The sequence below is a fragment of the Cuculus canorus genome, chromosome 1, assembly GCF_017976375.1.
Source record: "Cuculus canorus isolate bCucCan1 chromosome 1, bCucCan1.pri, whole genome shotgun sequence".
Classification (NCBI taxonomy): Eukaryota; Metazoa; Chordata; class Aves; order Cuculiformes; family Cuculidae; genus Cuculus; species Cuculus canorus.
In genome coordinates, this window is record NC_071401.1 from 15,648,215 (window position 1) to 15,664,347 (window position 16,133).

A 16,133-nucleotide genomic window follows, 5' to 3' on the forward strand; every position below is an offset into this window, starting at 1 on the left:
TCTTCTGCCCTGCCTCTGCCCAAATGTTCTTGCCTGCCCTTGCCCTCAGGTTACCTGCTAAAGCCAGGGCATGAGGTGGGACCACTCCTAGGTTCAAAATACAAACTTAATCTTCCAAACACACCTGGGGCCTGGAGAAACTCCAAGTTATATATGGAGAAAAACATAAAAGCTATCTTAAAGTGACTCTTGCGAACCATGCTGTTTGCAAGGCTAGGGCCACTGGGCCCATGCACACACGTGTGTTGAAGAGTTCCTCACTGTCTCTCTGCTCCAGGCTCCTTTCTTGCTGCTAAATGAAGTCATTTACAGAGTGAGGTGAGGGGGGAAAATATTGTTTCTTTTTTTGATGAAAAGAATTATTAAAAATAAACCTATTAAAAGCCTTTGGGAGACTTTCTCTTTGAAAAGAGATGTCCTTACCTTTCTTTAGGGCAGGGGCTGTATGTCTGACACAGTTTGTGGGCTTTGCATCACACCTAATTTCATGCCAGACGAGATCTGACTCAGTTGTGTTTGGAAAATCTCAGCTTGTGATTAGTAGAAACCTAGATGTTATTCAGCAAAATTCCCTTGGAGTTCAACCCATGCCTGGATGTGATTCCTCCTCCCCATTTCACCTCTGGGCTGCTGCAAGTGAGATTCTTTTTTAAAAATCAGTGCAGGAAAGAACAAGTATAGGGGTAGGAAGGGGTTTGGAGTAGAATTTGGCTGTGGCTGCCCAGTGTGGGGAATAAAGGAGATGAATAATGTGGTCACAGCTCAGACCCATGCACGCTGGCCTCACTTTCAGAAAACTAGCTTAGACACATTTAATTTGGACATAGGTAAAGGCTTGAGGTTTTATTTGTAGCTGTGCTTCAGGCTTATAGCTGTGGTTGGCTTATCCAAAGCTCTGCTGGGAGATGCCGTCTCATGCATGGGCTCTGAAAAATCAGAAGCATTTCAGGTGGGGCATCCCAAACTGGTTCTGTCCTTCAGCTTGATCTCACCTAGATCAGGTTTTGCTCTTGGGACCAGGCCTTCCCTGGACATCACACGGCATGAGACTGATGAGGGCTCATTCATAAGCATCAGCAAGGTGTCAGATCTGGATAGAAGAGAGCCATGGAGAAGCCTGGAGAATGGAGAAGCCATTCTGTTTCCAGGGTGAAGGGTGCCCATCAGTACAGACTGGAGCTGCATGCTGAACAGGGAGAAGTACGAATAAATATGCAATAGCAGCTCAGTACCTCCCCATATTTGCACCAGTAAGATGGGAGGGGTGCTGAGGGCTCCACAGGGCTGCGAACCTTCAGTGAAAGATGGTGACAAGACATACATGAATTTAAAGGCTGGGTAAGAGCTGTCTGGGTACCTTCATTCTGACCTTGCCTACGGTGTGGAGACGTGCCTTTGCCTTTCATTTTTCATCCTTTCATGATGGGTTTTAAAAACTTTTTTTTTCCTGTGGCATTTTGGTTTGCTGCTTAGAGGCTCCACTTGAGATCCAGGGGGTCATATACTCACAGCTTTGTGTGTGAGCAAGATTTTATGGTCATTTCTGCCCAGAGCATCCTCTTTGCTTATTGTCTGTCCGGTGAGGATAGCAGTGGTAGTGACAGTGTCCTGGGAAGGACTTCAGCAGGGGCCATCCAAGACTGCCAGGCAAATGCCCATGCTGGTGTCTGCACCATGGCATCTTCTCCTGTGGTTTCAGCATGCTAAAACTGTTACTTCAGGCCCCTGGGTACAGGGAAGGTGTCTAGGTAATAAAACCAGGTGAAAGGCTGGAAGAGGATAAGCCAGACTGGATGGTGGTGGCAGAAGAAGGACCAGATACCAAGGACAAGTTAGACTCAACTGAGCCATGCAGCCACATAGGACCTTCTGAAGCTGCTTGTAGCTGCTTGCTCCTGCCCGCAATCCACCATGGCGTGAGCCCAAAGCTCTGCCTGGTGTCCTCCTCGGAGGATCTGTCTTCTGTTCCCAGGAGTGGGAGTACAACAAGTGCAGCCTCCTTCAACACAGCTTGAATTTACTGAAAAAAAATGCAAGTCCATTTTTATACAGTCACAGAATCATGGAATTCCAGAATAATTTGAGTTGGAAAGACTTTGAAAGGTTGTCTAGCCCAACATCCCTGCCATAAGCAGGGACATCTTTCACTAGATCAGGTTGCTCAAAGCGCCTTCCAACCTGACCTTGAATACTGACAATGATGGGACATCTACAACTTCTCTGGGCAACCTGTGCCAGTGTCTCACCCCCTCATCATAAAACGTATCTTGCTAGTGTCCAGTCTAAACCTAACTTCCTTCAGTTTAAAACTGCTGCCAGAAACCTCCTCCAGGCTGAAGAACCCAAACTCTCCCAGTCTTTCTTCACAGGACAGGTGTTTCAGCCCTCTGATCAATTTTGTGGCCTCCTCTGGACCCACTCCAACAGGTTTATCTCTTTTACGTGCTGAGGATTCCAGAGCTGAACACAGTACTTCAGGTGGGGTCTCACCAGAGTGGCGTAGAGTGTCAGAGTCACCTTCCTCAACCTGCTGGCCGTGCTGCTCTTGATGCAGCCCAGGATATGGTTGGCTTTCTGGGCTGCAAGTGCACATTGATGTCTCCTGCCCAGCTTTTTCATCCACTAGTACCTCCAAGTCCTTCTTGGCAGGATTGCTCACAATCTCTTCATTCCTCAGTCTGTTTTGATACTGGGGGTTCCCTCTACGAAGGTTCAGGACATTGCGCTTGGCCTTGTTGAACCTCATAAATTTCACCTGAGCCCACTCCTCAAGCCTATCCGGGTCCCTGTGGATGGCATCCTGTCCTTCAGGTATGTCAACCATACCACTTAGCTCGATGTTATCTGCAAACCTGCTGAGGATGCACTTAATCCCACCTTCTACATCACTGATGAAGGTATTATATAGCATTGGTCCCAGTGTTGACCCACAAGGGACTCGTTTCCACTTGGCCATTGTTGAATGTAACTCTGGATGTGGCCAAACAGCCAATTCCTTATCCATCTAAGGAATCATGCTTGGAAACGAGAGTAGATGGTGATACAAAATTCATCAGAGAGGTTCCCCTACCCCAACCTTTGTGCTATCACAGAAAAATGTATCTGTGCAATTCAGGGCACTTGTGTGTTGCAGGATCAATAAGGTTGAGATTTCTAGAGTGGCACAAGGGATTTAAGCAGCAATTTTAATAGATGCTGGAGCTTAAAGGCTTGCTATTGCTTTTAAGAAAAAGTAGCAGAAGCACGGGCCATGCCAACCTCCTAACCCTAATAAGGTGTTAGATAGTCATAACTAGGCTTTGAAATTAGCTGTCAGTCATGCTTTTCCGAGAGGAGCCTCCATCATCTTGTGTTACTAAAACTTGATTATGCATCGCTTTTTACCCACAAATTGTTCTGGTTTTCCCCAATTTTTAAACATAGAAGATTACATCTGCCTGGACTATTATGTTTAATACCTTTTTGAACATTATAGCTAAATTGTGCATGATTCAGCAGTCGGAATACCACAGTGAGTGTTAGCATTCAAGGTGGTGAAACCACACAGGCTTGAGCTGGTCGACATCTCCAGATACCCATCAAAAACAAAGCATGATGCCAAGAACCGGCAGCCTCCAAGGTGTTTGTTTGAAAAAAATGAGTTCAAAATAGAAAAAAACCCCATAAGATTGAAAAACAGGAGGTTGTTGGTTATGTTGTTGGGTTCCTGAAGAATAGAATCGTAGAATCGTAGAATCATAGAATAGTTAGGGTTGGAAGGGACCTTAAAGATCATCTCGTTCCAATCCCCCCTGCCATGGGCAGGGACATCCCACTAAATCAGGCTACCCAAGGCCCCATACAACCTGGCCTTGAACACCTCCAGGGATGGGGCAGCCACAGCTTCCCTTGGCAACCTGTTCCAGTGTCTCACTACTCTCATGGTGAAGAAATTCTTCCTAATGTCCAGTCTAAATCTGCCCCTCTCCAGTTTATACCCATTCCCCCTTGTCCTATCACCACAAGCCTTTATGAATAGCCCCTCTCCAGCTTTCCTGTAGCCCCTTCAGGTACTGGAAGGTCGCTATAAGATCTGCTCTGAGCCTTCTCCAGGCTGAGCAAGCCCAACTCTCTCAGCCTGTCTTCCTATGGAAATATATGGAGTATGTCATGACAGTCTCTCCACTTCTCCTGTTATGGTGAATATGGCTGTTTCAAGTCTGCTTTCCTCTCACTGCTTAAAGATGGTTGTTTTCCTGCTAATGTGAGTCAGAAAAAGGGTCGCAGATATGCCATTGTTTAATTAACACATTTTTTTTCAATCTGCAGTAATCAGGAGGCGGTGAGATGCTGTTTGGGAGTTCCTAGAAAGCTTCTTGTTATCTTCCCACTGTTTCAGTGCTGGGCGGATAATATGGGATATTAGCAAACTTGAATTCTTAACCTTCATTAATTGCTGCTCTGAACACTGGTTGAGTAAATTAGTTAATTATTTTTGAGTGTTTAGATGTCTTATCGCTGGGCTGAGCCTTGACTTCTCCCCTCCATCCTACAGTCTTCAGGGCCTGTTTGCTCTATGGGTGATTTCTCCCAGCCCTCCTGCAAGAGCTGGCTACCATTTCTTATCAGCCATTCCAGCCCACGTGCTTTTCTGTGCCTGTGTGAGCAGATTTTTTTCAATTTCCATGTTTTTTTAACCATGCATTGAGCTGTTACCAACACCATGATGCCTTCACAGCACACTTGATGCACTTTAGGGTGTCATGAAAGGAAGCAGAAGGGTACTACTGGGTCTTCCTGGAGGGAAAATTATTTTATAAGCACCAGATAGCTCAGAACCTAGTGAAAATAGCAGCAAAATCCCGAGGTGACACCCACAGCCAGGAGGTCAGCTGATATTACATTATCCTTTAGGTTATTTTTTTTGTTAGGTTAGGTCTAACCTAACCTAACACATTTTTTGGGACACATTTCCATGTACTTGAAAGAATCCTTCATTTTAATTTGTTTCCCATATACTCAGCATCTCCTAAATTCTGCAAGATAAGTTAAAGTTTCTTTGGACTGTCGATAAAGTGTAAATCTGCAGCGAGTGGGACAGGCACAAAGGTGCTGAGCATCATGTGGGGTTGCCTCTCCCATCTGCAAGGTGGGCTGATGGTCACAGCCCTCCTTTGCAGGAGACAAAACTGCTTGGCCCTATCCACCTTGATGAAGTACGTAGACATGCATCATTTTCACCTCTTAATATGAAGGTTTGGTCCATCAGTGTTGCTGCTTTTCTGATCATTGCTAGTGGGCAACAATAGTGTCCCGTGAAATTAGATCCCCCAGCAACTAAATTCTGGTTTTGCCTATCACACCCCAAGCAAAAAGAGGTGAAAGGGCAAAAATCTGGGGAGGAGAGAAGGAAAAAACTTCATTTTCAACAAGTAGTTGTATAGAGATGGGTAAGTAGGTGTGGGGATACTGCTGTCTTAGGTGATTTATGAGCTGGTTGAGTCTCATCAAGTCACTCCTTGATCACTGGGAACACATTAGCTCTTCGGCCTGGTGAAGGCAGAGTGGGAAGAATTGCCGGCTGAGTGGAAGATGCAAGCCCAACTGCTGTGATTAGTTAGCCAGGAACTGGATGCTGGACTCAGTCTTGGCTCCATTGGTTTCATGAGATGCCAGTAGGTGCTGGTGCATCTCAGTATGCCTCCTCCATGCTGAGTGATGTCCAGCGAGTAGCCGGTGCATCATGAATGGCAGCTTGGGTTGCTCATGTTCTTAGTGGACCAACTCTACGTCTGTAAATCCTCACCCTAACTTGGACTACTCTTGTCTTTGCCAGGGTACACTGCAGGGACTCCCTACAAGGTCCCACCGACCCAGAGTAACAACGCACCTCCTCCCTACTCGCCGTCTCCAAATCCATACCAAACTGCTATGTACCCCATCAGAAGTGCCTATCCACAGCAGAACCTGTACACCCAGGTAAGTGCCTCATCAGCCACCACAGCAGCTCACCACCTCACTGAGAAGCACACAGATGAGCCTGAGGTTCCTGCAGGGCTTTGGCCTTAGCTGTCAGGGCTGAACATCCATATGCTGGTGGGATGGGGGTGCTTGCAGTGGGCTTGGGGGTCTCTAGGTTACTGTAGTCTTTGTCCTTCTTCCTCTGTTGGATCCTCTAGATGAGAAGTGGTCTTGTGTGGTGGTTGGTGTGCAGCAAAGTCAGCACAGTGGCATCTCTGCGATGTGGCCGTGTTGTGAATCAGATCTCTTCCTCCAAAATGACACACCTGACTGCTGGAGCCTGCTGGCTCCAGGATGGTCCCTGGACCTTCTCCAGCACTAAACACTGCTCTTCCCCAAGGCCATGAATAAGTCTGAGTCACCACAATATCCACAGAATCATAGAATAGTTTGGGTTGGAAGGGACCTTACAGATCATCTAGTTCCAACCCCCCTGCCATGGGCAGGGGCATCCCACTAAATCAGGCTACCCAAGACCCCATACAACCTGGCCTTGAACACCTCCAGGGATGGGGCAGCCACAGCTTCCCTTGGCAACCTGTTCCAGTGTCTCACTGCTCTCATGAATAAATTCTTCCTAATGTCCAGTCTAAATCTGCCCCTCTCCAGTTTATACCCGTTCCCCCTCATCCTATCACTAAAGCCTTTATGAATAGTCCCTCTCCAGCTTTCCTGTAGGCCACGTTCAGGTACTGGAAGGTCGCTATAATATCTCCTCTGAGCCTTCTCCAAGCTGAACAAGCCCAACTCTCAGCCTGTGCCCAACTCTCTCAGTCTGTTGCAAGATCCACTTGCATCTCACTTAACTTACATCACCCTCCTGTCATCTCTTGTGGAAAAGCCCCTGTGTCACCTTCACCAGCACAAGCTGCTTCAAGCACAACCCAGATTCATGTCCTCTATGGAGCAGCTCCTCCCCAAGCACCTGGATGGATTTCCAGTACCATCTTTTCTGCTTCTGCATTGCCACTGCCTCCAGCTATGTGCTGGGGCCAAGATCCTCTGCAGGGATGCAATTTAGGGCAGACGTCCTCTGAAAATTACCTTGATGTCCCCTTCCACTGAAGATCATGAGCTCCTCAGAGCAATCTGGCCCTATAGCTTCCCTTGCTTTCCCCCTCCTCTTTAATGTCAAATAACCAACTTTTCCAACAGCTACAACCTCATGGAGTGGTTAATCCGTGCCCTGCTGAGACTGAAGCATCTCCTCTTCCTGATTTTGTCCACTATCACCTCTCCTTCTGTGAACTGAGTGTTGCATTAACCCTAGGGCACCAAATGCACCCCTGCTTGCTGGTTTCTCTCTGATTCCAGCCACCGCAGGAGGTTGGCATCCACTAGCAGTGCCCACCATCAAGCCTGAGATGGAGCAGGGCTTGCAGATGCTGTTTCCTCATCTCTTGATAACAAGAAGGAGATGCTTTGGTAGATCCTTTCAGCACTTTGTGCTTGCAGTACTTGCTGCCTGGGATATTCCTTCTCCACAGCTGATTTCTCAGTCACCTTTTCTTCATGGGCCTAATTTATCCTAGCATATTCTTCTCACTCCCTGAGGAAATGCCTTTCAGCATCTAAATTGGTCCTATCAACCTTTGCAGCTCGTGAAAGAAAGTAATTTAATAGTTCACCTGCATTTCCTTATCCCTTTAATCCATACTTTCAGAGGTTCTCTAATGGCTTTCACTATCGCATGATAAAATCTCCCCTCGTTGTTTTAAACCCTCTGATCTTTCCAGCCATCCTGGTTTGCAGGTACTAGTGGTGTCTCTGCCTATCCTGGGAATAGGAGTTATCTCCTTTGTGCCACTCATATTTCAGACCCTTCATTATTCTTGATGTGGAGCTTTTTCTGCAGGCTCATTTCTTTTATTCCCACACATCTTTCCCTCCTTGTTTCAAAACCCTTTGGGTCTCAGCAGCCTGGATTTCAGAGCCTCTGTGTCTCCCGTTGGAAACCTGAGAGTTTGACACACTTCCCAGACACAAGCAAGGACCCTGGGATCAGTTGAGAGCCATGGCTTCTCCTTTTCTTCCATTTCTTTTTCATTTTGTACATCACCAGACAGTCTTTTGGGTCCAGGCCCCATTTTCATTGCACCAAAAAGAGGCAGTACTGTTTGTTCCTGATGAGCTGACTCTCTGACCGGTGATGCTGACTCTCTGACCTTCTTCCATCGTTGGGATCATCCCCCCCACATCCATGGGATCAGCTTCATCCTCACTTATCCAGGTCTCCAGACACATGAGCATGCTCCTGGGAAGGATCAGCCCCTTGGCAGTACTTGACTGATGTCCCTTGGGCAGCTCTTTGCACCAGCAGCTATGCATGATGCCTCCTTGTCTTAATATTGCTTCTGCAACACATCTGGAGGAACTGATGCCTTGGAGTCTGGAAGTGAAGGATGATTACAACAGAGCCACTCCAGGCTCCTGGGTTTGGAAACCTTCTATGTCCCATCTGGTACTGGGATAGGTGTGGGGCTGTGCTGCTACAGCCAGCAGGACTGGCCCCAGGAGCATCACTGCTCACTCCGTAGCAGGATCTACAGTCACAGCTGATCTGAATCCTTGCTAACAGCATGGTCTGTGTAATCAGGATGATACCCAAATGCACACAGAGCTGCTGATTGCCTCGCAATTAAACACCAGGCTTCAAGTCACTGCTTTGGCTTGTGCTTTTAATTGAATGACAAAGGTGATGGTGGTTTTTTTCCCTTCTCAATCAGGGAGCTTATTATACCCAGCCAGTGTATGCGGCACAGCCTCACGTTATCCATCACACCACCGTGGTCCAGCCCAACAGCATCCCATCGGCCATCTATCCGGCCCCAGTCGCTGCGCCCAGGACCAACGGTGTGGCCATGGGGATGGTTGCTGGGACCACCATGGCAATGTCAGCAGGTAAGAAAGAAAATATTTCCGTGTTCTGAGCCATAGTTCATCTCTCAGGTGGGTGATATCCAAACAGCCTGTGCAGGAGACTTGTCCTGGACAAAAACTTTCTGCATCTGACGTGTTGTCTGCATCCTTGTACAATGTATCTGGCAGTTGGCTGCAGAAGCACCTGAAAGCTTCATCTGCTAGTTTTGCTTGCTAGTTACCATTCCCTCCTTTGCAGGCAAAAATCAATTAATTTGCTCCCAATACTGAACTAACTCAGTTTTAGCAGAGTTAGAACTCTGCAGAGTTAGCAGAGGAAAACTTCTGTTTGGCTCATTCTAGAGGCATGCACTCCTGCATCTTTACATATATTATTTCCTCTGTCTGACAATAAGTATGTCCTTCTTCAAATACTGTTGTATTTCTGTCCTCAAGTTCCTTTTTTTTAAGAATACTTATAGTCTTGCTTTCATTTGATGAAATGAACATTAACCTTGGTTAATGTATTCCAAGTCCTCTACAGTTTATGTGCTTAATTGCTTCAAACTGCAATTAATTGATAGAACATTAAGTAAGGATGTTGGCTGGTTTTATTTTTTCCAAAGCCTGTATTTCTCTCATTAACAGTTCCTAGGATTGTGTATTGAATTGTGCCAAGAAATGCATCATTCATCTTTTTGCATCTGCATTAGCTTTGAAATAGGACTCTGTTATGGGATACAATCCCTGTTGCAAGCAGAGATATTGCAGCCTGGGTATGACAAGAACCACTCTGAGAGGTTTGCTGTTGCTTATACTGAGAATTGGATAGATGTAATTAATGCATGTGCCATGTCTTACAATTTCATTAATAGCATTTGTAGAGAGATACCCAGAAACTGAGAAGTTGTTTTGAGCACTCAGTTACTCCTAGTACAGAGTGGTTCGGGGCCGTGGTCTCCCTCCCCATGTCTGCTGAAGGCAACATGCAAATTCTCACCTAAAATGCCCCTGCATGTCAGCTGCAGGCTAAAGAAAAGAGGCTGCATGGTGCAATCTCTCTGCTTCATGGCCGGGAGAGAATCGCTCCTTCTGCTGTATCTCAGCACTCAGCTCTGCAGGCATAAAGGAAACAAAAGAGCTTCACTGCCCTTGGGAGATGAGTGGCAAGGCTAATCTTAATTTTCTTTGGAAGGTCTGGGTTTTTTCTCATCTCCATGTGCAACTGTTATCCCTTCCAGTTTGGTCCTTAGATGTTTCAGGTTGCTGCAGTGTTCTGCTGTTGCAGTTCAACCCAGGACCTTCAGCAGGTGGAAGGTGTCACCAGGTTCGTGGCTAGTTCTTCTGCTGGTCTTTATGGACAAGGAAAATTGGAAAAAGATGAGTTAAGGGAAGAAAATAGCATGGAAAAATATGTTGGAGCTTCAGGTGGGTTTACTCTGTTCATGGAATCGCATATGTCAAATACCTTCAATTCAGACCTCATCAGCAGAAAAATATTTGGGAGAACTGAAGAACTAAAAAAAAGGCAACTGATGCTGGTCCTGCCCCTCTAATGCAGTCCACAGCACCATACCCTCAGGGTACTGCTCTGATGGAGCTCTCCTCCTTGCTAAGTGTTTCTCCACGCCATTGCAGGAACCTTGTTGACCACCCCACAACATACCGCCATCGGAGCACATCCAGTTTCCGTGCCAACGTACAGGGCTCAAGGAACTCCCACCTACAGCTACGTACCTCCACACTGGTAAACCCACTGGCCAATTCATGTAAGTGCTGCCTTTGCTCAGCCCTTGTTGATTAATTAGCCACCAAGCAGTGTCATTGCTTCTCTCCTTCCTGCAAAGCTCCCTTTATCTGGGCAATGCCTTGACTCTAGAAGAGCCGTTTAGCGCTGCTTCTCAGCAGGGACAGCTGCACAGGATGCTGTTCTGGGGCTATAGAGGTTATTAGGAACACACAGCATACCTTGACCTTACATCTTGCTGCTCGGTGCATGCAAGACTTACCTGTGACCTCAGTGACATCAAGCCACTCTGAGTGTAAGCAGGCACCGTGAGGGTGGAAATTTTCATGCTTTAAGGTTTTGGATGCATCATGTTCTTTCATAGAATCACAGAATGGTTTGGGTTGGAAGGGACCTTAAAGATCATCCAGTTCCATCCCTGTCATGGGTAGGGACACCTTCCACTAGCTCAGGGTGCTCATTGCCCCATCCAGCCTGGCCTTGAACATCTCCAGGGATGGGGCAGCCACAGCTTCTCTGGGCAACTTGTGTCAATGTCTCACCACCCTCACAGGAGATAATTTATTTCTAATATCTAATGTAAATTTACACTCTTTCAGTTTAAAACCATTACCCCATGTCCTATCCCTGCACTCCCTGATAAAGACTCCTTCTCCATCTTTCATATCACTTGAATATGGGGTTCTTTTTCCCTGCTAAAACCTGCTGAGAGATCATCCTGTTCATTAGCACCAGGGTTATGTGCATCTGCGTGCGACAAGCACTAGGTTCTTGTCACGCTCAGGATCCCAGAAATCCCAGCGGCTTGTTTAAACAACATCCGTGTGTTGCTGGAGCCCTTGGTCCATCACGCCAAATTAACAGGCTACACAACTGACGGGAACACATGATGCTGCACTGGGAGACAGCGTAGATCTCATCCAGCCCAGGGGGTTATCTGAAATCTCTCCTTGCTGCATACATTATGCTGGGTTAATCCTGCCCGTGACAAATTGTTCTGCAATTAGCAGAGAGCATCCCATCTGCATGTTTTTAATCCTGTGCATTGGATACTGCTGGTGAGCTGCTGCTTTCTCAGCTCTGTGCCCTAAGAAATTGCCTGTATAGCAGTGTGAGGGATGGTTAAATCTCAGGTATATTAGCTATACACGCTGCATGCAGTGCAGGGGTGCAGAGGAGAGGAGAATAGCCCTGTCTGATCATAGAATGTTAGCATCACAGAATGGTTTGGGTTGGAAGGGACCTTTAAACGTCATCTAGTCCAACCCCCATGCCGTGAGCAGGGACAACTTCAACTCAATCAGGTTGCTCAGAGCCCTGTCCAGCCTGACCTTGAATGTTTCCAGGGATGGGGAATACACAGCTTCTCCGGGCAACCTGTGCCAGTGTTTCACCATCCTCAGTGTAAAACATTTCTTCCTTACATCTAGTCTGAATCTCCCTTCTTTCAGATGAAAACCATTACCCCTTGTCCTATCACATCAGGCCCCGCTAAAAAGTTTGTTCCCATATTTCCAACCAGGCTGCCTTTAAGTACTGAAAGGCCGCAATAAGGTCTCCCTGGAGTCTTCTCTTCTCCAGGCTGAACAACCCCAATTTCCTCAGCTTTTTCTCATAGGAGGGGTGTTCCAGCCCTCTGACCATTTTTGTGGCCTCCTCTGGACCTCCTCCAACAGGTTCATGTCTTTCCTGTGCTGAAGACTCCAGAGCTGGATGCAGTGCTCCAGGTGAGGTCTCACCAGAGCAGAGTTGAAGGGCAGAATCACCTCCCTCAACCTGCTGGTCACACTTATTTTGATGCAGCCCAAGATACAGCTGGCTTTTTGGGCTGTGGGGGCACATTGTTGGGTCCTGTCCAGCTTTTCATCCACCAGTACCCCCAAGTCCTCAGTAGGGCTGCTCTCAATCTGTTTTTTCCCAATCTGTTTTGATACTGGGAGTTGCTTTGACCCAGGTTTAGGACCTTGCACTTGGCCTTGTCGAACCTCATAAAGATCACCTGTGACCACTTCTTGAGCTTGTCCAGATTGCTCTGAATAGCCTCCGATCCCTCGGGTATGTCAACTGCACCGCTTTTCCTAATTCCTTGTTTTTAATGTGTTTGCTTTCTTCCAGATCCGGAGTCAAACATTGTATGCAACTACACAAGTCTTACATCGGTGCTGTGGCCGCTGTACTGCAGCACCTCGTCTGTTTGCAAGAACAAAAGAAAAAAAAAAAAGTGCAAGGGTCACTTTATGCATTCTTTAGTGGTTTTTGTAAAAGCTGCTTTTTCTAATCTTCTGCCTCTTTTTTTTTTTTTTTTCCCCCTCTCCCCTTTCCTCCTCCCCAATCCACATAAATTGTGTAACACACATACTGACACTGAGCAATAGTAAAGTTCTCTCTTTGGTCCTATCATTTGAAAGCTCAGAATATTCACTTTTCCAGCATTGCCCAGCTGAGTGGTGCAAAGATCCCCCACTTCTTGTTCGTTTGGGTTCTTTTTGTTATTTTTCTGTTGTCGTTGTTGTTGACGAAAGCCTAGATTTTCGTTGGCTAGTAAGAGTGGTTGATGTTCAGGGTACTATGTGAAAAGCACAGCGCTGGTAGGCAGGCTTATTCCAGTTTGGTTTGGGTATTTTTAGTTGAATAATATAAATTATTTAATCTTCCATAACATATTACAAGAAAATTGGTGTCTTCCAGATAGCTGTTGTGATAGATTATAAATGCATTATCTGCAGTGACATTCTGAACTCATCCCTTCTTTTGTAGGAGTAAGAGAATATAAATATAATTAGTGATGTAACACACTTGTCTTAGGAAGTAGGAGGACTGGTCACCGTTGGTTCTTTGGTCTGCTTTTTCCAACTGGGCAAATGGATCATGCATGATGGGAAGAAAGCAGCAGAGAGCTACATGCCCTGGTGGCATCTTACATCTCTTGGGAAAATGAGATGCTCCCCATCAGCCATGTTCTGGGGCTGTGCAAGGGAGAAGGCAGCTTCTTCCTTGCATGGCTGCCAGTTGCAGGCAGAGATGTTCTGGGCAGCTGTTGAAGGAAGCGAGATGTCCAAGGATTGGTCTGAAGAGCTTCACCAGGTCCAAGGAATAGTCTGAAGAACTTCTCCAGGCCCAGGGGTCAGTCTGAAGAGCTTCTCTGGGTCCGGGGGTCAGTCTGAAGAGCCTCTCCAGAGTCTGGTGGTGTGGGGAAAGAGGGTGGCTGGTTGATGGAGAAGAGTGTCTGAAACAGGGTGAAGAAAAAGATGGTGGCTTCACCTTGCACCCACACAATTGACAGGGCTGGGGCTGAGACCAAACCACGATGATCGACATGGACTTTCATTCTTTGGGTTATAGCTGGGTTTGGAGACGTTCAGGAGAAATGTTCATCCAGGCACAAGTCTTGGAACCGTAGAGAAAAGCTGGAGGAGGAGGAGGATGTCCAGCTACTCTGCTTGGTGAGCAGAGAGAAGCGGAGGGGAGAGGAAACAATAGCAATAAACATGTTGCCTTCCTCATGGAAGGTACCTGAAAAAAGGTGAGAGCAAGGAAGATGATCCACAGTTGATGTGGACTAGGCTGGGAGTCAGTGGGCTTGCAGAAGCTGTGGGCATCGTGCTCATTTCTGGGGACTGTGGCTTACCCAAGGGTGTGAGGATGGGAAGCTGACACAGCCGGTGACATCCCATCTCGGGGCGTCCAAGTAGAGCAATAATTTGTCTTGAGGGCAGCAATGAGTGTTTGTATTTGCAGACAACGCTTGCGGCCAGTTTGAGTTATTCTAAAAACCTTATCCCTAAACTAATCGCAGCTCAGAAAGAAGGTTTTTTTTCTTTTCTTTTTTCCTAAGAGAAAAAACATTGTTGGGTTTTGATTTTTCCCTCAAGCGTGCCAAAAAAGTTGCATTCACGTGTAGATGTTGGCAACCTCACATCTCCTGGGCTCCAAGATTGTCATAGTAGGCCAGATCTAGAGCCTTTAAGGGGGTCAGGATAGTAGATGTGTGACTGGGCATCCCTCCTGGAACTGCTTGGTGTGTGTTTTCAACACATGCATGGTGTTGAGTCAGTGCCCATATGTGTTTGTTGGTTGCTCTGCTTTGGTCGAGCCTGGACCACCTAGATGGAAGCGAGGGCAGTGAGAACCATCTCTGGAGGGTCACCTTCACCAAGACATGGTAGTGTAGAGGTCAGACTGGAGGGCCTTTCAGAAAAGTAAGGTGACAGGTTGTGGGCACCTGGCTGAGACCTCCTTGCTCTTGGTGATGTCTCCCACCTTGGCTTCTGCTTCTATTCTTCCTTCCCATGAGCATGGTCCAAATGAGGAGAAATAAGCTTAGACACCCAAGAGGACTTTTCCTACTGCTGATTGTTCTCAAGTGGTTTGTCAGGTTGTTGATGCTTCTGTATAGAAGTCATTTGGTTGGTTCTGCTGTTATTAAAAGAAATCTAGCAAAGCTCTGGTTAACCTTCACAACTTCAGTGGAAACAAAGTGGGTGAAGACTGAACATCAGTGCTGTGTAGTGGGGAAGGTGGATTTATCCCATGTAGTACTTTGGGTTGCACTTTGAGTTCATGGAAAAGGAAAAGGGAAGAAAAAAATAATGTAAATAATCAGAGGGTTGCCCCATTGAGCTTGGCAAAGCTAAGGGTTAGCATGTAAAGAACAACAAGACTTTTGGAAATAACAATACTACATCTTCCTTCCACTGTTTGCAGCATGCTACAGTTAAACCTGGACCAAAAGAACCCCATAACCCAGTAGATCACAAGAATTGAAGACCTCTTGGATATCCTTTTTGGCTCTCACTTCAGGAGTTGTCTACCATCATTGGAACATGTAGGACAGAGTAAGCTTTAGCCAACGCGCTACGACTTGTAGGGTCCAGCCAGCTTGGTTATCAAATCCAGGCTCTGCAGAGGAAGACCTTTCCCAGCAGACCTCTACCAGTAGACACCATCCTACCACTGTCCTAGTCACCCTTCACCCTTAACTGTGTTAGGAATGACTGCTAAAATTTTGTCCCATGGCTAGGAAGGAGGCGCTAAGCTTTCCTCTGAAAGGAAAAAAAACAAACCACACACGAAAGGTGGGGTAGAAAGCTCCAGGAGTTAAGCATGGAGGATCATCCAGTGTTACCACTAATGAGATCTGTTATGGAGTGGTTTAGTTTTAATTCCTTCACTTTGATCAGCAGCAGATATGATGTTCCTCATCCTATTATGCCCATGCAGAAATACTCATTAATTCAACCAGGGTGCAAAGAGGTGAGCTATTTGCCATCTGTTGGGCAAGATGCTTTGCTGAGTCCATTTGTCAACCAGTATTTGGTGTAGGCTTGGGCCACCACATGGCTCCAGGGCCACCACACAGATCCAGGCTTGGGTAGGTCCTTCCCAAGGTGGATTCATGGGGCCACAGTGGTGGGGAGATGGGGATGTGGGGCTTGATGTCCCCTGGCTCATGCCAGCAGTGACTGGCAGCCCTGTTCTCTTCTGTGTGGAGGGATGTGGCTTTTCAGATAGATGGAATCATGGGAGG

The 16,133-nt window shown here is 46.7% G+C and overlaps 1 protein-coding gene across 7 annotated transcripts in view; it reads left to right on the top strand.

The window, feature by feature from the left end:
• The window catches only part of FAM168A (family with sequence similarity 168 member A), a 221,546-nt gene extending 205,446 nt beyond the window's left edge, over positions 1-16,100 (top strand). For 6 of the 7 annotated variants that reach the window (XM_054061975.1, XM_054061965.1, XM_054061931.1 and 3 more), the window contains 4 exons: positions 5,816-5,958; positions 8,727-8,901; positions 10,498-10,628; positions 12,722-16,100. In XM_054061975.1, coding sequence (XP_053917950.1) covers positions 5,816-5,958; positions 8,727-8,901; positions 10,498-10,610 — 431 coding nt within the window. In that variant the 3' untranslated portion in view covers positions 10,611-10,628; positions 12,722-16,100. Of the gene's footprint in view, positions 1-5,815; positions 5,959-8,726; positions 8,902-10,497; positions 10,629-12,721 lie in introns of those variants that run through there. The other variant, XR_008449071.1, reaches the window with a different exon arrangement.
• Positions 16,101-16,133: the final 33 nt, after the last annotated feature.